At 44.0% G+C, this 22,393-nt stretch overlaps 1 protein-coding gene across 1 annotated transcript in view; it reads left to right on the top strand.

The window, feature by feature from the left end:
- LOC103051287 (cartilage intermediate layer protein 2) overlaps positions 1 to 18,760 on the top strand; it is a 33,250-nt gene extending 14,490 nt beyond the window's left edge. Inside the window, exons 4-9 of the mRNA XM_088149532.1 lie at positions 316 to 507; positions 4,803 to 4,961; positions 6,032 to 6,346; positions 8,429 to 8,537; positions 10,180 to 10,337; positions 12,872 to 18,760. Coding sequence (XP_088005658.1) covers positions 316 to 507; positions 4,803 to 4,961; positions 6,032 to 6,346; positions 8,429 to 8,537; positions 10,180 to 10,337; positions 12,872 to 15,258 — 3,320 coding nt within the window. The 3' untranslated portion in view covers positions 15,259 to 18,760. The remainder of the gene's footprint in view (positions 1 to 315; positions 508 to 4,802; positions 4,962 to 6,031; positions 6,347 to 8,428; positions 8,538 to 10,179; positions 10,338 to 12,871) is intronic.
- Positions 18,761 to 22,393: the final 3,633 nt, after the last annotated feature.

Here is a 22,393-nt window from a genome sequence, read left to right as displayed (position 1 = left end):
ACAAGACATCTCAACAGGCTTGGTGAAATCTGAGATTTACAAAAATATAACATCATTTAGGACAGGGTTCCTCAATCTTGGTGACTTGAAGATGTGTGGACTTCAACTCCCAGACTTCAATTCCCAGCATGGCTGGCTGGGGAATTCTGGGAGTTGAAGTCCACACATCTTCAAGGCACCAAGGTTGAGGAACCTTGGTTTAGGAAGAAAAACATGGGTCCTCACTTGTGAAGAATTTACTGCCCAAATCGTCACAGTTCTAGACACAATTCACTTCCTAAATTCCTTTTCCCCTTAATCTGTTCCCTCCAACAGATCCTGTGGAGAGGTTGGGTTGGTCAGGTTGGTCTTCCTGGAGCGCCTGTTCCCAAACAGCATGTGGCCTTAGTGGCATCCAGACCAGACACCGAACCTGTTTGAAGCACTCTGAGCCAGTGCTGGGGCAGCTGCCGGAATGTCCTGGGAAATCCATGGAACGTCGGACCTGCAGATCTGAACCTTGCCAAGGTACCTGACACTGCAGGGCTGGAGTGTTTGGGGTTGATCCGCTTCTCTCTGGATTAACGTGAGCACCTGTGCAACTCATTCACTGGCAATGAATAGGAGTTGTAGGTCAGGCCCACTGCCAAAGGCTGGGCTCGCGCTATAACTCCCCTTCCTCCAGGCCCTGCTCTCTCTTCTTATATTTGGGCTGGAGAGACCTTCCAATGGCTGATACCTTCCAAGAGAGGACAATCTTGTCTAAAGTAGCAATCCTTACACTGTTCTACAGAAGAGGCATCTTATTTCTAATGCCAGTTCATGCTTTATGCTTTCATTCTATGCATGCATCTTACTAGGCTGATTTCAAAAGCTTTTTATGCTTTCGGCCTGAGGTGGGAAAAAAATGTCCTCCCCTTCTGGGTGTTTTGAGCTTCACCTGTTGAGTGGAATCCATCCAAGGAGGCAAGAGGGAGAAAGAAGTGGTCCAAAGAGAGAAAAGAGTCAGAGTCAGTGACTTTAGCTCTGTTGCCCCCATCTCTCGGCCCTCCAGAAATGGCTCTTGGTCCCTCAGTTATGAAGGCAATATGTTTGTGGATGTCAGTGTGCCCACAGATACTATCCTTGTCAAACCTTTATTCATGTATTATTTATTTGTTAGGATTATTCCCCACTTTTCCCCAGGAACCCAAGGCTGGGGAACAACCCTGTGAGATGAGTTGGGCTGAACAAACGACTGACCCAGAGTCCCCCAGGGAGTTCTGTGGCCGAGGGAGGACTTGAACCCAGCTTTCCCCACTCTTAGTCCAGCATCTTCCCCACTGCACTGCTCTGGTCCTTGGACTGAGAGAGGAGGACTGGCCCAAAGTCTCCCAGGGAGCCTCTGCAGCTGAGGGGGGAATTGAACCCAGTTCTCCCTACGCCTAACCCAGCAGCTTCCCCACTCCCTCACACTGGGTCTCTTAAAAATTCTTTTAAAGAAAAATAAAGGGGAAGTCAACTGTGTTCAAAGCAAATCACCAGCTTCTAACATGATCTTTATTTCCAAGGGTGCCTCTGGGTCCATAGGCATTCACAGAAAATGATACGGGCGGGGGCAGAACTTCATTCCACTGCTTATAGCTTTTGGAAGAATGGTAGAATGAAAAATCATTTTTCCCCCAAAATAAATCTCTATTTTCATTTGTGACATTTTGGCTCCCCTCAGCTTACTTTAATTTCAGAGTGGGGTAGGGGTGGGGAACATGGGGAACTGGTAGCAGCTAAGATTTAGGTAGGATGGGTATGGATTAACAAAAAGAAGCATATTTTATAAAAGACTCTTCCCTCCCCTCCTTTTTTCTGACATTTTTCCACCTATACCCTGACTCTGAGGTCTGAATTTTTATTTATTTAATTTTTGTGCCTTCGAGTCAGTTTTTGACTCCTGGCAACTGCCTGGACTAGTCCCTGCAGTTTTCTTGGCAAGATTTCAGAAGTGGTTTGCCCTGGCCTCCTTCCTAGGGCTGAGAGAGAGTGACTGGCCCAAGGTCACCCAGCTGGCTTTATGTCTAAGGCAGGACTAGAACTCTCATGGTCTCCCAGTTTCTAGCCTGATGCCTTAATCTCTACATCAAACTGGCTCTTGAGGTCTGAAATGCCATCTAGATTTTTCTCTGTGAAGCCAACTACATTTTTCAAGGCAGGAGAATTCTCTGCTTGCCTCGGCAGTGAACGCACAGCTCCGCCACCCCGCTGCCCAGGGTCGAGACATCACCTGCAAGGAATGTTAGCAATGGCCTTGCAGTCTCCAAAAGGCCAGAGAGCTTCTGTTTTTACAGGCAAAGCAGCTCCTTTTTAATTAACATTATCCCTGCCAACACATGTTTTCTGCCAAGTACGTTTTTGGGCAGGCATTAAACATTCTTGTTCAGAAGATCTGACACTCGATCCCTTGTTCTGATGGGCCTAAGAAGTGAATTTGACCCCTATGCACACACGCATATATCAACTTTGTCAAAATTCTTTGTCTAAAATCGATCCAAAATATCAGCCAGGCACAGTGTGTTTTCTTGAGGTTGGTGATGGGAATTCCAGGGATGGCAGTTGACCTAAGATGCTCAACTAGGGGTTCCAAGAGAGAAAAACATGTGCCACTCACAGTAAAAAATGGATCAAATAAGTGAAGGTTTTCCCCATACATTGCTGCCCTGTATGATTTGCTACTCAGTTTTTCTTCCTTCTGAACCTCTGGTGGACAATGGGCTTAATCCTTCCATTGTATGCATGAGATTCAGTTGTCTTGACAAAATCCTGCTATATTTGTGTAACGTAGCCAGCATGGAGGTGGACTTGGAGCAAGCCAACATTGTAGAAGGAGAGCTGTGTTAGTCTTTGGCAGTGTTTCTCAACCTTGGCAACTTTAAGATAACATCTTAAAGCTGCCAAGGTTGAGACACACTGGTCGTTGGTAACCAAAAATCAGAAGGAATACTGTATGGCATATGCTTTTTAATAAAAATGTTAATCAGAAAAGGTGCTACCAGACTCCTTCTAATTTTAGGTGATTTGAGGCCAATCACTTTCTCTGAGAATAATCTATGTCATTGGATTGTTGTTAAAGGTAAAAATTAGAAGGAATGCTATTTATCCCTCCAACTCCTAGAGCTAAGGTGGTATATCAATCTAATGCAGTGTCTCTCAACCTTGGCAACTTTAAGATGTGTGGACTTCAACTCCCAGAATTCCCATGGCTGGCTGGGGAATTCTAGGAGTTGAAGTCCACGCATCTTAAAGTTGCTAAGGTTGAGAAATACTGATCTAATGGATAAAGAAGTATCATTTTACCAGAATGTATTTATTCCTATTTATTTTCCTGAAGAAACATTCCTCTTTAGGAAGAGGAAGCAAATGTTTCTTCAGGAAAATAAATAGGAATAAATACATTCTGGTAAAATGATACTTCTTTATCCATTAGATCAGTATTTCTCAACCTTAGCAACTTTAAGATGCGTGGACTTCAACTCCTAGAATAAGGAGTTGAACACATAAAGTCTCTTATATTACTCTTCGGTGCTGCCTTTTGAGGACTCAAGAATTCGACTCTTGTTTTCTCGCACATTTGTTGTCATTTTTGCTACTACATTATTATCTTGCTCTTCAGCCTAAAAAAAAGCCTCTCAGAATGGTTTGCAGAAGTCAGAACTAAGGTAGCTCCTGCTTGTAGACTTATACTTAGCAAAGGCCCAACCCAAAAGGAAATGGAGTTGGGAGGATAGAAGAAAAAAAAACAACAGAGTTGAGAGCACTCGTTCCTCATTAAGTTCTTGTACCTTCTGCTTTTTCTCTACCCAATGGATGGTGCTAAAGGTCCTCTCCTTCGTCATTCTGTTCTTCTAAGGAAACATGTGGTACAGCCCTCCAGTGGACCTTAGTCCCGTGGTAGGCAAACAGTGTCTTAGGGCAAAACTCCAGCATTCTTTCTGTTCAAAATGTGAGCCAGGGGCTTTAGATTGGAGAAACAAACCAGCCAACAGCTTGTTTCTTCTTGCTTACCTTCTCAGGAGCAGAAATCGCTGTTCCAAAATTTGTTGGGAGAGGTGTTGAACTTTTACTTGGGTTAGCACACATGATTTTTGCATAAGTCATAGAATAAGTTCATAACAAAAGAAAAGAAAAGAAAAGAAAAGAAAGAAAAAGAAAAGAGAAGTGTTTGTAGTTTGGGAACAGAGGCTGGAGAGGGAGGAAAAGAAAATCAGCAGTGTCATCTCATCAACAATTCCAAAAGAGCTTTGCCAATGCAAAAGAGGGCAGGGTGCATAAGGCCACCTTAATTTTCATGTGCGGCTTGTGGCAGAGGCAAAATGTTCCTTGTCCCAAGAGATTTGACACTCCAAAGTAACCTTCACATCCTTCCCTGGAGCTTGGCGTTGGGACTGAAATCTGAAGAACATCAGTATAATATGCATTCACACAAATTATAATAAGCAGATATAATAAGCAGAGCCAAAGGAACCCATGGATTTCTGTTTTGTATAGGGAGGTACATGTGTACATAGCAGTGGCATGTTATTATATGAACATACCTCGAGTAAATTTCATGGGTTTTCTAAATAAACAGGGATAAAATTGGTCCCTGAGTTTTCCTGATCACAGATTTTAAAGCACAATCATATGCGTGTCTCCTCAAACATACAACCTATTGATTTCCAGAGGACTCAGTCCAAGTAAGAATGTGTAGGACTGATGTCACGTATGCCAGTTTCAGAAACCTTTGGGTGTGTTGTTTCATGAAGGCAAATGCACGATTGATTTCTAATGAGAGTGGCTTCTCTGACCCTCAGAACTCAAATGGAGCCATTGGGGGGCCTGGAGTCCTTGCTCAAAAACATGTGGCAGTGGCGGGAAGCAAGTGCGTCGTCGAAGTTGCCAAAAAACTAAGCACACACATTGTGTTGGGCGTCCCTTGGAGGTACAGACATGCTCCTACATACCTTGTCCAGGTAATGAACATCAGAATGTATTTAACCTTTCTTCAAGGTCCCTGAACATGTATTGAGATTTTCTTCCTCTGCTTTGTAGGATGCCTGCCTGCCTGCCTGCCTGCCTGCCTGCCTGCCTGCCTGCCTGCCTGCCTGCCTGCCTGCCTTCCTTCCTTCCTTCCTTCCTTCCTTCCTTCCTTCCTTCCTTCCTTCCTTCCTTCCTTCCTTCCTTCCTTCCTTCCTTCCTTCCTTCCTTCGCTGTGCAGCACTTGTATGCAACAGTAAAATCCACCATGCACAAGCATACATACACACAAAAATACAATTGTTTAAACTCTACTTTTTTTCTTGCATTGTTTTATTAATACAAACCAGTTTGTGTCAGTATAAATGCCAACTAATTGAACTGGATATGTTCCAGTTGTAGAACTAATTTGAACAATTCGGTAGAGCAAATGCTTGAAATCTGAAGGATGAGAATGGAGGCAATACAGAAATTCCCAACAGGAATTCCTTTGGATAAATCTGGAAGCATGTTATTGTCCAGTAAGACTGCAGTCACTGAAGAGAAACCCTGTTTCTGAATTGTACAATGTTTTGAACCACAAGCTAACTTAACAAGCTGTGGTTGCATGGCATTCTTAAGCGTGAAAATCTAACCATGCATAAAACTAAGTAAGCTTAGGAGTGTCTTCTGAGGGCATAGGTGAGCCGAGATGTCTATTGCTCCTGCACAAAGACTCGGCCCTTTGTATATGCAGAGTGGGGCTTCAATTGTGCAGTCACACCTACCATCTTGCCTTTTTACTCTCACTTTGCAGACACTCCTGACCTAGTGGGCAAATGTGGTTGCTAGGTTTTTAATCAGGTTGTTTTAAACAATTGTATGGTACCAGCCTGTGTGGGCACGATCTTCTTTGGATCAAGAGGCAGGCATGGAGCTTATGGAATAAGGTACAGTGTTTCTCAACCTTGGCAACTTGAAGACGTGTGGACTTCAACTCCCAGAATTCCATATAAGTCTCCATTTGCTCCTTCCCTTCTCAACAGGCCCTGACTCTTAATGTCCCCTCTTGGTTCTCTCTTCCTAGCTTGCCAGCTCAGCTGCGCCACTGGCATCCCCAACAAGGACTGTACGCGCTGCATTTGTCCCAACCACACACTCTTGGGCACTGTACGGGTGGCAAATGGGTTGGCCCTTGCCAGTGCCCAGATATCCCTCCCAGACCAACCTCTAGCCCCCTTGACCCAAAGCAATCGTAGGGGTCAGTTCACCATCCGTGGCATCTGTGCTGGAAATAGCACCAACATCACTGCTAAGCTCGAGCGCTTTGCACCAGGTAGTGCCTCAACAGCCATCAGTGGCTCTGGGACCTTTTCGGTGGAGATTGTACTCCACAGACTCGGTAAGTGCAATGGGGAGCCAGGCTTGGGATGGGAAAATAGGGGGAGATTGCAGCTCGCAGGAAAGAAAGCTCCATGAAGCACCAAGAGGAGTTTGATCTGCAGGAACGGTGAGTCTTGGGCGGCATTTAATATGATTGCCGATCTTAAAACTGTAAACGTTCAAGCCTAATGGATAGAGAAACACTCTTCTCCCTGATAAGCTGATAAAATTGATTGATTGGGACTTCGGGCCAAGCAAAAGGAGATACCTTTTTGTAATGGTGGCATTCTTGGAATGTGCACAGGGTCTTTCCACTTGCAATAACCCCAGTATGAAGATGCCCTTTCAACTTCTTTTTTTCTGCTTTCTGCCCATGACTTTGCCTTAATTTTAACCTCAGCCTATGACTGGGACAGGCTTAAGCCATCTTTAGTCATTCCAGTTGTAAAGGAGTATTTTCCTCTTAACGCAAGAGCAACCAGGGCCAGTTTAAGAGCGAGGAGGAGCTACTGCGCTTCTCCATCCATGTTAATGGTGGCACAGTCAGGTGACTCAAAGAGGGCAGGATAAACCTGTCATCTGTTGGACACTTTGGGATGGTGCTGTGCACATCCCTCCCTGGGGGTTTGGAGCCCTCTTCCCTTTCTTTCTTTCCTGAAGAACGGCACATAGCCATCGGGTGCTTTGTACTTGCAGCTCCAGACAGCCAATGGACAGGGAGGGGAACTTCATGGTAAACGGCTTGAGTGTGATGGAATGGAATTATGAAGGCCAAGCTCAGGAAGATAAACATTTTCTTAGCTCGCCAGAACCGCATAGGAGGAACAAGAGAATGAGACTGGCACCTCCCTGAGGAATTCACACTGTTGTGGCTGGAGGACTTTGGGAAAGGGGGTTTTAGTCTGGGAAGATTCTTGCTAGAGGTTGTAGCTAATAAACATAGCTGGACTGAATTGGCATGGTCTCTTGGAGTTCCTTGGGCTAGGCCTGACATTGAGTATGCAAGATAAGCTGCCCATCAGCTGGTGGCTTCTTTTTTGAGATCGGGCTTGGTGTGCTAAACCCTTTCTCAAAACAAGCCTCCGGACGACTGATGGATGGCTTGTTCTGAGTGTGATTTTGTCTTCTTTTCAAAGGGCTATATCAAAACAAGCCACCAAACCGTGGGTACGATGGGAGGGCTGCGTGATAAAAACCGCTTTACCAGACATCCCCCAACTCTCATCCATTTGCTAGCAGGCGGCATCTTTGAGTCAGGACAACTGATCAGGCTGCCAGGCAGGGTGGGGGCTGCACAGTAATGCAGCTTCTCCTACCTTACCGGGCAGGGCCTAGACCTGGTCTGCAGGGTGGGAGAAGGCACCCAATAAACACAAGAAGGCTGCTTTACTGTGCAGCCCCCACCCATCCTGTAGATCAGCTGGTACCAGGTTTTGACAGAGGGCTAAACCTCTGGGACTAATTAACAGTTTTGCCCAGTATTCCCTGCCCATGTGAGATCAGGACACCAGCATCTGGCAGTGAGCTGGAACAGAGGCTACAGAGGCGGCACCAGGATCGGCAGTGGGGACCGCAGGGTTTATGCTCAGAGTTGGGCAGAGAGCGTTTTAACTGAACTCTGGCAAAAGGCACTGGACCTGGCTACTGGATTCACCCATTTTCTGAGTTCTTTCAATAGATTGGCCCATAAAGCCACCCCAAAGCAGGCTGAGATTGAACTGCCAGAACCCACCCTCCAACCTTGTTAAATAGGGTATTGTGTGACTATACCTGCCAGATATAAACTGTGTGGCGTAACACTTCCTTGAAAGTCATGAAAACTGTGACAAACTGCACGTGGTTCAGTTCTGGAATTAATGTTGGAAAATATCCTAGATAAACTGGAAGTTGGGTAGCCAAGTTGGAGACATAGCAAACCCATAAAACACTGAAGGAAGTGTAGGGAAAACTCATCATCCATAAATTGCCTGTTTTGGTGAGACAAATGTACTTTTATCAGATTAATCTTTTTGTTTGTCCCCTTCCCTTCCCTTCCCTTCCCTTCCCTTCCCTTCCCTTCCCTTCCCTTCCCTTCCCTTCCCTTCCCTTCCCTCCATGGCAGAACAACTTTATATGGTGACCAATCCTGAATCAAAAGCGAGGATGGTTGGAGAAAAAGTGAGGTTCTGCTGCAGTGCCCAAGGCACCCCTGAACCCCAAAAATATTACTGGTGAGTCATGTTGAAGGTGGAATTGAGGAGGGCAGAGAACGACTTGTACTGTAAATTGAACTGTTGTCTGATTCATTCTCTGAGAATAAATATCTGAAATGATGGAGGCAGCAAAAAAGAGGGTACAAAATACTTAACCTGTTTCTCTGGCTCCTACCATTTTTGCCTTAGAGTCCTCTCTTCATGGGAGGAAGGTGATCACAACCTTGGCGCTTGCATATCTCGCTCTTGTTTTTAAACATGAACTTCTTGGGTGTTGTCTTGCTATAATCCCAACAGACATCCCTGTATGATAAGTCAGTGCTATCCACCATTCTGCAGATGGGAAGACTGAGGCTAGTGCTAGCGGACCAGGTCTGGATGCCTGCTAGGTGGAAGCCAAGTTAGAGTTTTCTGCATCTCATTGCTGCCATCTAGCGATCAACTGTTTTTCGCAGCCCAGATCTCTGAGTCTGGGGACGATCAGCTGGTCTAACATTTCATGGGGAAAGCAAGATTCAAACTTACTTATTTTATTTCTCAAATTTAAACCTGCCACTCTTAACGGAGACTCTCAGCAGCTGAAGAGCATCAGACTAAAAACAGAGCGAGAGCAGGCCAATTAAAACATAAGCCTCAAAACGAACTGTTAAAAATTAATGTCAGTCAGTCCTGGACCTCCTGTCACTCACCTGAAACCCTCCGAAAGAGCTTTTCAGTAGATGCCAGAAGACTATTGGGACATCCTGATCAATCGTTAAAATTTGCTGGCCTCTAGTCTCAACCGCTCTGCGTCCAGTAAAGGCTGCCAGGAAGGACTAGCATTTCCCTCCCCCAGACCCTCAAAACCCAGCTAGGTTTTATGGGGCCAAATACCTAAAACTATTCCATATATGTTTCTTTGAGAAACAAGACTATAAAAGTTGGGATTATAAAATTGGGGAATACGTATCAAAGAATTTCTGAAAATGTCACCAAAATATCCCATCTACCAGTACAAAACAAAGGAACATTTTAGGTGTGTGTTTGTGGATACAGGCACACCCACCCACCCAAACGCACACACATACACACACACGGTTGCAGAACATTTCAAGTTGCAGGTTGAACCGATGTAAAATCAATTTAGAAGCCAGGATAACAAAAGAGACAAACTCCTGGTTCCTTAGTTCAAGCTGATGCACCCCAGTGCCACACCACCACTTCACCTCCAGCTTTCTAAACTGAACAGAGGACTCTTTTTTAAACATTTCAAAACCAATGGCAGGGTGAGCTGATGGGTGGAAATGAGACTTTTGTCTAGATCCACTTTTTTGGATGGGAGAACACCAGAAATCCAAGGACTATTGGCTAGCTAGGGAAGTGAAGAACATCCTGGAGAGCAGTGAATGACACAGCTTTGGCTGCCAAGAAAAGGACATATTCATACAGTCAGTTGGAACTGAGCTGGATCATGGCAATCCTTACATTTATTTACCTCATCCTAAGATCTCAGTGGGTCAGGCATAAAACAGTGAGGATAATTATGGTTTAATGCAGACTGGCTGTTGCGGGTTTGGGGAGTGGAAACAGTGTGTGGAAGTGAACAAAGAAGAAGGTGTTGCTGCCAATCCAAATATAAGTGGTTTTTTTCCCTTTCCATCCTCTTCTGCTGTTTCTCTAGGTATCATAATGGAACGCTCCTGAACTGGGAAGCATACAATTATAGCAACAGCTTGGTGCTACGTGACTTGGAGACTCACCAAGCTGGCTCATACCACTGCAAAGCCAGCAATGACCACAGTTCAATCAAATCTTCCGTTGCCCATTTGACAGTGATAAGTAAGTTGGTTTTTTGTGACAGGACCCTCTTGTAATATCCAGTTTCAGCATAATGTGGTTTGTTTGGGCTTGGCGTAGTATTGGGTGACCATAGCCACTATGGTATATGAATCATAATGTGTGTCTTATTTATTTCTTTAATTAATTCCTAAGGCTTGCCTACAACTCTGGATGGCTTATAAAGAATTGAAAGATCAAAGCAGTATTTTTTTTTTTGACTCAGTGCTGACTCCTGGCAGCTGCCTGGACATGTCCCTGCAGTTTTCTTGGCATGCTCTCAGAAGTGGTTTGCCCTTGTCCTCTTCCTAGGGCTGAGAGAGAGTGACTGGCCCACGGTTGCCCAGCTGGCTTTGTGCCTTGGCTGGACTAGAACTCACCATCTGCCAGTTTCTAGCCTGGTGCCTTAACCACTAGACCAAGCTGGTTCTTGTAACAGTAAAATAGCATTATATTTATATACAATAAGAAGCAACTGTGCTGAGGAGGAAAACAAGATCAGAAGCATTATTCAGGCCCCTATTCAGTTAATCATGGTTAAACAAATGATGGCTTAGCATTGTGTGTGAACTAGGCCATTACGCTGCATGTATTTCCTAACAGGAAAATAACAGCTGGGGGGTGGGGGGGCTGCTCTAAATTGCTTATGATTCCTAATTCCAAGAAATTGGGGGGAGCTGAGCCCAGAAAGAGGTGTTTCTCTGCCATGACCCTGATCCTTTGGAATAGCTTTGCTTGGTAGTCAGGCTGGCCTCAACATTGTCTGGAAACAAGTTAAGATGGAACTTTCCTGGAGTGCTTTTTTAATTGATATAAGTCCACACTTTATTTTCTATACCCTGCTTCAGTTTTAGACTGAATGTTTATTATTTTTATTTTAATCCTTATATTTTTCATGTTTTGCGTTTTACCACTGATGTTTTATGGTCTTTGTGCATTGCCAAGGAATCTTACATTTGATACACTGGTACAGTAGGGTGCCAGATTTTCATCATAGTTAGAGGTTTCCAGGGTAGGAATGCACAAAATGTAAACATGCAGCTGTCACTTATGAATGATACTGGTAAAGGAAAGCCTGTATTACCATTTTTCAGAAGGAAACACAGAAAGAGAAAGAGCTGGATTTGAATCCAAGGAAGATATAAGTTTGGGAGTCAATCTTAATAGTCCATGATTACCACCTGTTTGTAATGGTTATTATTCTTGAGTTACAATAAAGATATAGTTCTTGTCACATACCTTGTTGAGTTTCTGGTTGTTCCTGGCTTGACAGGGACAGTATTAAGCTTCCTCCTCCTTTTCCTGTCCCTCAGTTCTGCAGTGTTACTTCAATTCATGATCTGTTTTTAAGATTAATTGGAAGGGATGGGAAATGTCATCATAGATCTGAAATGATTGAATTCCCCTCTCTTAGATGCCTTTCTGTATTTGTAGTCTTAGGGTGAGGCCTTATCCAATTCTGGCTTTGGGTTAGACCTGACAAAAATCTAAATGAATACAACAACCAGTCTTCAGCCCTGAAGTTATGGTAGATGCTCTCTCCTGAGTACTCCTGGTTCTGAGGAGCAACCAGTAGACTGATAGGAGGTAGCAGAACCTTGAAATATGAACTTGGGTTAGGGAATCTGAAGCCCTCTACACAGTGCATAACTCCTAACACTTGTAACCAGCGTAGAAAATATGACTATGAGAGTCAGTCATTGAGGTTGATAGAGGTTTTTCCCAGTCTGACCTGGAGATGTTGAGGATTAAAATTAGGATCATTAGCATGCAAAGCAGGTTCTGTGTATAGACCTAATGTTCTTCCTCTAAAAAGCAATTTTCTGATCCTCTTGATTCTGAATAAGCAACCTATTTTGACAGGGACATATTGGCCTGGATTTGAACAACGGGTTAGATGAGGCTAAAATGAGGTTGGATCGTTTGTGGTTCAGCGACTCTGCTGCTGAGTTAGATTACTTGTCAATTTAGAATAGTTAGTTCCCAGACTGATGAAGATCACTATATACTTCCCCATTATCAGGGAAAATCCCTACTTCCTTCCTGTTTTACACAAAGGCTGTTAGAAAGAAAATCAGAAAGTCTCTTCCCTAATTGTACAATATACAAGGAGATATATTGGTTCTAAATGGGAAATAGTCTAGTTTTTAGAATTCTTGTAACCCCATTCTTTTCATCTCAATAAATCTTGTTAAAGAGAACTCAGTGAGAATCATTCTTAGAAAACAATCGCTTCCAGCTTTAGGCAGATGAGAAAGAGCCTGACATTCTGAATTTTACAGGACTCCCATAAGTTTTCAGACTGAATTCTTTCTCAGTGCTGGAGGCCATTTGTATGTAGCGTTACCTTCTCAGGAATGAAGGATGGACTGGGAAGCCTCTCTGCTGCCAAGATGGATACTTTGCTACCTGCCTCTTGTGGTATCTCAGCAATCCACTTTTGCCTGTTATTCATATCCTCTGCTAAATGTCATGATTCTAATACACCTGGGTCCTAACAGGACTCCTAATCTTATCCTCTCTTTTTCTTGTTTCAGGTCCAGATGTTCCAGCATGTACAGCCCAACCAGAAGAATACCTCATAAAACTCCCTGATGATTGTTTCCAAGAGGCAACAGGTTCCTACTTTTACAATGTTGGCCATTGCCCCAGTACCCGGTGTGCTGGAAACTCTGAAGATGGCCTGCAGTGCCAAGATGCTACGCAGCACTGTTGTGGAACAGTACGCATGGAAGTGCGAGAGGTCCATTGCATTGGTTACATCCTTCCCATTAAAGTGGTTGCAGAGTGTGGTTGTACCACCTGTACTAGGCCCAAAGTCCTGGTCCAGGGCAAAGCATCAGCAGCTGATGATGGTGAACCCCTCCGCTTTGGTGAGATCTATCTAGGTGCAGAGAAAATTGGCTTCACTGGTTATAAAGGCACGTTCACTATAGAGATGCCACCCAACACAAAGAGACTTGTGGTCAGGTTTGTGGATCGGATGCAGAAATTTGTAGATGCTGTCAAGGTTTTCCCATTTGACCAACGTGGTGGGGCTGTCTACCAGGATGTCAAATTGATGAGGAAGAAGAAGCCCATTGACTTGGCATCAACGGAGACTAATATCATTCCACTGGGAGAAGTACCTGGAGAAGACCCTATTGGAGAGATAATTATCCCACCTGGATCTTTCTTCAAACCTGATGGACAAGTCTACAATGGGACCGTCAAGGCAAGCATTACTTTTGTAGACCCACGTGACATTGGTACTGTGAGCACTGCCTCCAGTGACCTGAATTTCATCAATGCAGAAGGCGATCTCTTTCCTCTCAGAACATATGGCATGTTTTCAATGGATTTTTGGGAAGAAGAGACACACCAGAGCTTAGAAATCGGGCGTGTGGAGGTAAAGATGGATGCAGACCTCATCAAAACTCTTGAACATGCAGAGAAAATGAAACTCTGGTCCCTCAATCCTATAACAGGCCTGTGGGAGGAAGAAGCATCCCTCAAGTTGGCCAACAAGAAACGCAAGAAACGTGAAGAGAGAGCCTTTTTGATTGGCAACTTGGAAGTCCGGGAAAGGCGCCTATTTAATCTGGATGTTGCAGAAAACCGCCGCTGCTTTGTGAAAATCCGGACATACATCAATGAAAAGTTCAATCCTAGTGAGCAGCTGGAAGGAGTTGTTGTTACTCTTGTCAATCTTGAGCCCAGACCTGGTTATCCTTCTAACCCTCAGGCCTGGGGTCGATTTGATAGTGTGGTGACGGGTCCCAATGGTGCATGCTTACCTGCTTTCTGTGACAGCCAGAGGGCCGATGCCTACACAGCTTATGTCACAGCAACCATAGGAGGAGAGGAGTTGGAGGCTGTGCCTTCGAGCCCAACGCTCAACCCTCGTGCTGTGGGCGTTTCTCAGCCTTACCTCAATAAGCTTGGCTACCAGCGAACCGACCATGAGGACCCTGCGCTAAGGAAGACAGCCTTCAAGATCAACCTCGCCAAACCCAACCAGAACAATATTGATGAGACCAATGGGCCCATTTATGCCTATCGGAACCTGAAGGACTGTGATCAGGCACCTGTCACAGCCAACCATTTCCGATTTTACCGAGGGGAGGAGGACAAGTATGAATATAACGTTGTGCCTTTTAAAGAGAGTGACCTGACCAGCTGGACAGGAGACTACCTCTCCTGGTGGCCTAACCCTCAAGAATTCCGGGCCTGCTATATCAAAGTGAAGATTAATGGGCCTCAAGAATACATGGTGAGGTCACGAAATGTGGGTGGCAGTCATCCAAGGACTCGGGGACAACTGTATGGCATAAGGGATTCCCGTAGCATCCGGGACCTTAACATATACAACAGCTCAGCAGCCTGCGTTGAATTCAAATGCAGTGGGATGTTGTTTGACCAAGGAATGGTGGACAGGACTGTAGTATCTATCATCCCGCAAGGGAGCTGCCGCCATACTGCTGTCAACAGCTACTTGAGGGAGTATCTAAATCGTCACCCACCTGTAGTAGAAAATAATGACACTTTGGCCTTCACCATGTTGGCGCCAGTGGATCCACTGGGCCACAACTATGGCATCTACACCGTGACTGACCAGAATCCACACCTTGCCAAGGAGATTGCAATTGGGCGCTGCTTTGCTGGCACCTCAGATGGCTTTTCGCGTGAGATGAAGTCTGATCAGGGCACGGCTGTGACTTTTACCTGTCATGAAAAGCCAGTGGGGACAAAGAGCTTCTTTCAACGCCTGCTCGAATCCCCATCCCAGACGCTGACCGAGATCCGCCGTGAGATGAGAGGCAATGAACAACTCCGGGGCCCTTCTCAAGTGGTGGCTTACCCGTCTGGATTACGGACCATGTTTTCTACACAGCGCCGTCCGAGCCGCCGAAGAAGGGTGGGCACTTCTCCAGTCCAACAGTGAGCGGCGTGGAGAAAAATTTGTTAATCTTTGTGATCCGGACACACTCTGCAGTTCCTCAGGATTGGTATCCGAGTGGGTGAAACTCGCCGTAGCGGGTTTTTTCCTATTACCTTCCGAACACATCTTAAAATGTACCGCACCGTAAAGTACATTCTGCCCATCTCCATAATCCAACATGATCATTCTCCCTTCCAGGTCCCACATCTGCTGTGACCACAGACTTTTAAACTACTACTATACCACCCGCATCCATAGGGAGGTCAAAAAAGTCAGTATGGCTCCCACTCCTGTGCAATCAAAGCTATGCTCCTTTTATGCATACTGTAAAAAAGGGTGGGGTTTCAACTGCACAGTCCCACCCACCATCCCTGATGACCCTACTTCTATTGTACTCTTTCTTTTTCTAAGGAGAATGGTTTCTCACGCAGCATTCCTTTATCAAGTCTCTTTCCTGCTCTGCTCACCATTCTTCCTGAATTACATTTTCGCTACAACCTGATTCCAGAATTGAAGTATGCACGGCTAGCTCTTTTTTCTCCTATTGGCACGTTTCTTTCCTTTCCTTCGCATCACTGCTCAGTAGACAGGCCTGGATAAAGAGATTTAACCCACGCAGGGCATGCGTTGCCTTTGCAGTTTAACAATCCTCCTGTCAATCCCGTTGTCACCCACACAAGCTGCAGTGACACACTATGCAATCTTAAATGTGCTGCTTCCTCTCTGCCTTGGCAAATGAGTTTTAATTTCTGACTATGTGCCTCTGCCCAGGGAGGAAAACTCACCCGCTTGTCTCTCTCTGACTGGGGAAGGTGGCTCCCTGATACGCCTCTTGTCTCCCAGTCCGTACATTACAAACCACGGTCTTGGGGAGGAGGAGAACATAGAGAACTTATTTCCAAAGGACCCTTCTCTCAGAACAGCAGGTAAGATAATACTTAGGGTCAGTGAACTAGGATTATCCTCTGCTAGAAAGGTAGGCAAATTCAGTGGATTGTGGCGTGGCCCAGCTCAAAAACCCTACCAAGAAGCAGTGATCTGTCTCAAAGGATCTGCAAGGAATCTTGATGAAAACCAGATACAGGTCTGTGACTGTATCAAGATTTTTTTAAGATAAGGTCCTATAGAAATGCACGTGTACCTCTTGCTTTTTTATAGCGTTTATCTGAACACATAAAAAGGTAAATGAAAGGAGTGAAGCTCAACTACTGACAGCTGCATGGACACAACCATGCACTTTTCTTGACAAGAAGATGGAAGTAGTTTGTCGCCACCTTCTTTGGGGATATGTTTTGACTTCTTGGTCTAGCTTACAGCTCTGGAACTCTCTGGTGGTCTCCCATCCAAGTATTAACTGGCCTGACTCTGCCCAGCGTCACAGCATAGATGTTATCAGGGAGGTGCTATCCCCTGCTTAGAATCTACATAGATGCATAAGCAATATTGGGAAGGGAGGGTTGCTGTAAAGCAGATTTGTTCAAACTTGGCCACTTTAAAATGTGTGGACTTCAACTCCCAGAATTCCCCAGCCAACATGACACACATCTTAAAGTGGCCAAGTTTGAAAAAGACTGCTATAAAGGAATTACAAGCAGTAACAAACTGGGATTATACATGTATTGTGTAAAATTTAGTAATAAAACAAAACCAGAAAATCCCCAGTGCATTGATTTGACTTTTGAAACAAGTTTGGTTAATTAAGAACTGCAGATTTTGGAAAGAAATTCAGAAGCCTATTCTTCTACAGGTAGTCCTTGTTTAGTAACCACAGTTGGGACCAGCAATTCAGTCATTAAAGGAAGTGGTCACTAAATGAAACTGACTGTGCTTACAATCTTACTTCACCTTTCCTTTGCTTTATAGACCCGTGAAGGTTGTAAATGCGAGGATTGGTCATAAAGTTACCTTTTCTTCACTGTCATAACTGCGAATGATTGCTAAGTGAGGCAGTTACTAAACAAGGAGTATCTATGTGTACATACACACATAAACATACATACATACACTCACACACACACCCACATAAAATAATAATATTCAGTGGAAATCTCATGTTTGCAATTTGCATATAGAAGTGTATCCCTCCCAAATTTATCTAGGACTGTCTGTTCAAAATCTGAGATCTAATTTGATGTTTAGAATTATTGAGAGTGAAGACAGTCAGATGTCTGCAAGGGGGAGTGTTAAAAAAATCATCATGGTAGCCATGACTGCATGACTGAAGCACTGCCTCTTTAAAAGGAGGCGGTTGCCATCTTGACTTTTTTGACCCCTCCCTCTTGTCCCTGAAGGCAGAGCAATTTGATTCACAGAGATTGCTTTGGAAGCATTACAACTTTCAGATGAGATATACTTCTCCATAAGATCAAGATCTGGATTTTTAAAGCTCAAATATTAGCCATTAGTTCTGCGAATCTTGTAAGTTTCTTATTAAGACCCTACAGTGCTGACATCATTCCAAAAGGTACTGTTACCCATACTTTTTTTTAAAAAAGGTCTTTTCATTCCCCCCCCCAACCAGGTGAAACAGAAACAGAAAGAATTTTTTTAAATGGTCAATTAATGGCCAATTTAAAAAGTGGTCAATCCAGTGAAAAAAACAGGGAGAAGAGCAAAGCTATTAATACATCTAAGACATTTCTGGGGGTCTTGGAAGCTAAACAGCTGTTTCAATCTTGGATGGGAATTAACCAGGGAAATCCAGAGTTGGATGTTACGCTAGAAAAATGAAGAAAGATCACAGAAGACAATAGCCAACCAAGTTGCCAAGAAAACGATATGATCATAACCATGAATTTACTAGAAGTCAAATTCAATTCAAAGGAAAATTCACTTTTACTACTTTTCCCCTGCGTAAGACATTTGTCTTCTTCTGAGATAAATGTCAGCTTTCCCCATGATGTTTCTTGGCTACCCCATCATTCTTGGTCACCCCATCTCCACAGAAAACAAGATTCTCATGGAGCTTCTTTGCCAAGATTTATTGAAAGAGGATGGGATCCGATTACCGAAATCTCAGCAACTGGACTTTATTAAATTTATCTCTCAAGTTCCTACAGTGGATACTTTCTTAGTCTTTTATTCATGGCTGAATGAATAAATGGCGAGGAGACTGTTCCCTTAACTAATAAAGGAAGAAGATCCAGCTGTGAATCTCCAGTGGTAAAATACTATTACAAAATAGTTATAACCGAAAGAATGAAACTTAGATTTCCCTGTTATTAAACTCGAATGTCCAGCCCTTGGGTAATTTCTAAATTAATTTCAGAACTCATGCATTGTTGGACAGCTTCCAACACTTTTCTGTTCTTTGAGGTTCTTTGTGTACTTTACAGATACCCTCATGCTGAGAAAAATCAGTGTATGTGCTATATGGCGAGAATCTTTTTTGTGTGGTGTTTTCCCACACTGCTAACACACACCAAAAAAGGAAACTTCATATGGTCCATCCCACAATGACACCAAGATTGCCTTTTTTGTAGTGTTTTTATTAACAAGTACACTAATGCAGGGTTCGTCAACCTCAGCAACTTTAAGATGGGTGGACTTCAACTCCCAGAATTCCCCAGCCAGCATGGGGATGGCTGGGGAATTCTGGGAGTTGAAGTCCACCCATCTTAAAGTTGCTGAGGTTGACGAACCCTGCACTAATGCATACCTATAATAGGTAGTATGGATGGCGATGTGGGAGAGTATACTAAAGTTTTGAAAAATATGACACGCTATATACCTACCCTGCTCTGTACACGTTTAGAAATTAATAACCCAAAATAACGGCGGGTTGCTAATAAACTTTCATCTTTGAACCATCTGATTTGGAACCCTGAAGTTTGGGTCCACGTTTGGATTTGACGATGGAGAAATGGAAGGGCAGGAGACAAGGAGAGGAGACTTTTACAGTAATGGGGTGATACGCATTTTCTACACAAGATGTTCCTGTTCTGCTGCAGCCAAGAAGCCATGTTCGATCTAAGCTATTTATTGCAAAATATCCGGTTCTGTTTTCTCCAGTATTAGTGGACCCGTGTTTAATTTTTTTTTTCTTCGTTTCCTCAAGGTGAAACCAAATATTATCAAGGGGGGGCATGTGACTGGATTGGATGGGAGAGGAGGTGGTAGTCTCTTAATTCTCTGCTTGTTTGGAGCAATACCCCTAGCTACCCTTGGTCTCCTAGACTGAACTTTAGGCTCTTCATTCAGTAAAACTTTTGCTAATGCTGTTTCTTTTAATACCATCCGTGGAAACAAGTCCCAACAGAGACTTGCTCCCCTCAAAAAACCCGTTTAGGCTAAATTTGGAGGAAAAAGTAAGCATGGACAGGTTTCAGCTACACATTTTTCTCCCTGGAAATTTAGCAGAACTGACTCCCCCACCCCCAAACCCAGGAACTTGCTTCCTTGCCCACCTCCACCCTGTGGAAGGAATCAAGCTTTACAAGCCCCCTCTGGCCCAGAGCCTGTGGTTTGGCATCCTTGATGCCTCCATTTCTCCGTCCTGCTCTGTTTATCCAGGAGCTAATGAGAAAAGCAGGCCAGAGTGTTAGAGGAAGAAGGCAGCAGATACCTGGAGTCTGGAACTCTCTCTCGTTGGCCTCAGCTTCCTCTTGCATCCAGAACCACGTAAAAGAGAAGAAAGGACCAAAATCAACCACTCATTCCATTCCAACTTCCTCATCGTTCTTGCCAGATGGTAACCATTATTACCTGCCTTGACTTATGGCCTGAATCCAAGACAAATGTACAAGCTGTTGGCTGCCTCGTGTTGGCTCTTCTTGCTGGCACTCTTTGTCACCACAAAGGAGCAATAGCGCTTCCTGATGCCGACAACGCTGGCTGGTTTCTCAGGCCCAGGTTGTTCTTGCTAGCTGAGAACAGAGGCTTAAGGGAGAAGGAAAGAGAGCCAACACGGGTGGGGATTCACAAATATTGCCCTTTGGTGCAGCTCAGGGGCAGATAATTTGGTGCCCATGTGGGCAAAGATGCTTTCAGATACCTCCCTTGTGGGTTGCTGGGCTCTCTGACCCATCTCTATTTATTTATTTACTTGAAGAATCTTCTAAGTGCATTTTTTAAAAGAACACTTCTGTGCTGCAAGCAAAACACCATGTTTTACTTTCATGAAAGGAGGAGTAAACGGGGGGGGGGGGACCCATAAACCCAGCATAAATCCCCTGCAACACCCATCTCCTTCCATAGATAGAGTTTATTACGGTCGCAGATCAGAGTTCAAAATAAACATGCTAAAAATAAAACAATAAAAACACAATCAAGGGGTTGTTAGCTGCAATTGAAAGCAGTTCTGGAGACTCCCGCACCCAACCAACAACTGTGTACATATGACACACTTGTATATGTGTGTTCATATATCTGCATGCCTACAATCTGCCAGAAGCCATGCCTCAAACAAGGGCAGGACCAGGAGAAGGTAAAGTTCTATCAATTGAATGAACAATTACCCATTAAAATTAATTATCAGAAAATTAAAATATTCAATTTATAGCATTAATTGTTCCCTCCCTGGCATATATCAATTTCTTCCTCACACTCAAAACCATTCTCACACACTGAAATACATATCTCCTTCCAACAGAAATAACAAAAAAAGAAGAGCCAGGATTTTGATCAGTAAGAGGAAGGATTAATGGGAGGAATGCAAAGAGAGAGAAGCCTGCTTAGGTTTTGACAGAAAGGGTTAAATTCACCAGGCAATCATCTCTGCTCTACTTTCAATGCAATTACCCTTGGCAGTGTCGGGAAAAACCTCATTAAACACGGGAGACAGACACACCAGAACATAAGTCACTTCAAAGTTCTAAAAGCTTTATTAAATGTTGGTTCAATAAGCAAGTAAAATTCAACCAATAGCATACAAGGTACTTACTTAGATTCACATTGCAGTGAGGACCAGCATGAGCAAGCTATCAGGCAAGATAGCTTGGCCAAGTGGCCCCGACCCCTTAGTTGCAATCCCTTTTATCCTCAAAAGCCGCAAACCACAATCATGACTCGCAGGATTTGCAACTGAATCATAACGTTCCCAGTGCTAATATTACCACACTTCCCTGTTCCATTTATCCTTTGTCACGTCTTTCCCATCAGGAGTTTGCTTAGTCTAGCAAGTTTACCTATTTCCTGTTATTGCCCTAAAGGCCTCATGTTAACTAGCTTGGCTTTTATTAAATGCAATCAAAATCAACATTAAAATATATTAAAGGCTACTAATAATTTTCCTCTCACAGCAGCAATCATCTGTAGCCATCTGTACTTCCACCAACTCCCTTGTTTCCTTCCCAATCAATACAAAATGATTTCCCTTTGCCCCACAATTCACAGCTAATGATTGGAAGAGGGAGGAACCACCTTTTTCTATCTGAGGATATACGAATCCCTGAGCAGCAAGGCATGCATCCTTAACAAGCGGCAATGGCTCTATAATCACATTGACACTGTTGCAGATTTCAGACCAAAATATGGCAACTCGCTTAGGAGACAAGCTCAGGGTTGAAGCTGCTTTCTGAACTTCCTCCTCAATTGAGGGGCATCATGAAATGGAGAGTCCCTCCAGAATTGTCTGTCCTGATTTCACCCATTTCCTGGGATTCAGCATTGTCATGTTTTAATCTTGGTAGAACATACTGAGATCTGCCAAGAATATACTGCTTCAGGCTTTCCAGGTGTCCCTGGCATTCTCATGCCTCTGGGCATGAGAAGAGCAATATTCTACCTGTGCCTCTTGTTTCCAGATGCCAGGCATCTGTGTCTGGTTCCCACCCTTGGCTTTTCCATTGGAAATCCTGGCTCCCCGCCCTCCACGTCCACTCTGGGGTTTGCACATGAAAGCAGGGGAGCAAGATGGCCATGAAAAGCACCCTTGATTTCCTCTATTTTGGGGAAGGCCTGCAAGTCCCAGCTGCTGAGTGTGTGGTAGGACTTAGGACCATATTTTGGGGCAAATTAGGAACTGAAAAACTTTTTATCAGCTTAAGTCCACTGGGCATCTGACTTGCTATTCTTGACCTATTTAAGAAATATTTTTTTAAAAAATAAAAGTCCTGCTAATTGTAAATCAGTGTTTCCCATCTTGGCAACTTGAAGATGTATGGACTTCAACACCCAGAATTCCCCAGCCAGCCATGCT

Source organism: Python bivittatus, unplaced genomic scaffold (genome assembly GCF_059951505.1).
Source record: "Python bivittatus isolate LINGU-HERP-01145 unplaced genomic scaffold, Pbiv_v1 ctg000580_np1212, whole genome shotgun sequence".
NCBI lineage: Eukaryota > Metazoa > Chordata > Lepidosauria > Squamata > Pythonidae > Python > Python bivittatus.
Note: the sequence above shows the minus strand (reverse complement) of the source record. Positions and strands in the feature narration are given on the sequence as shown.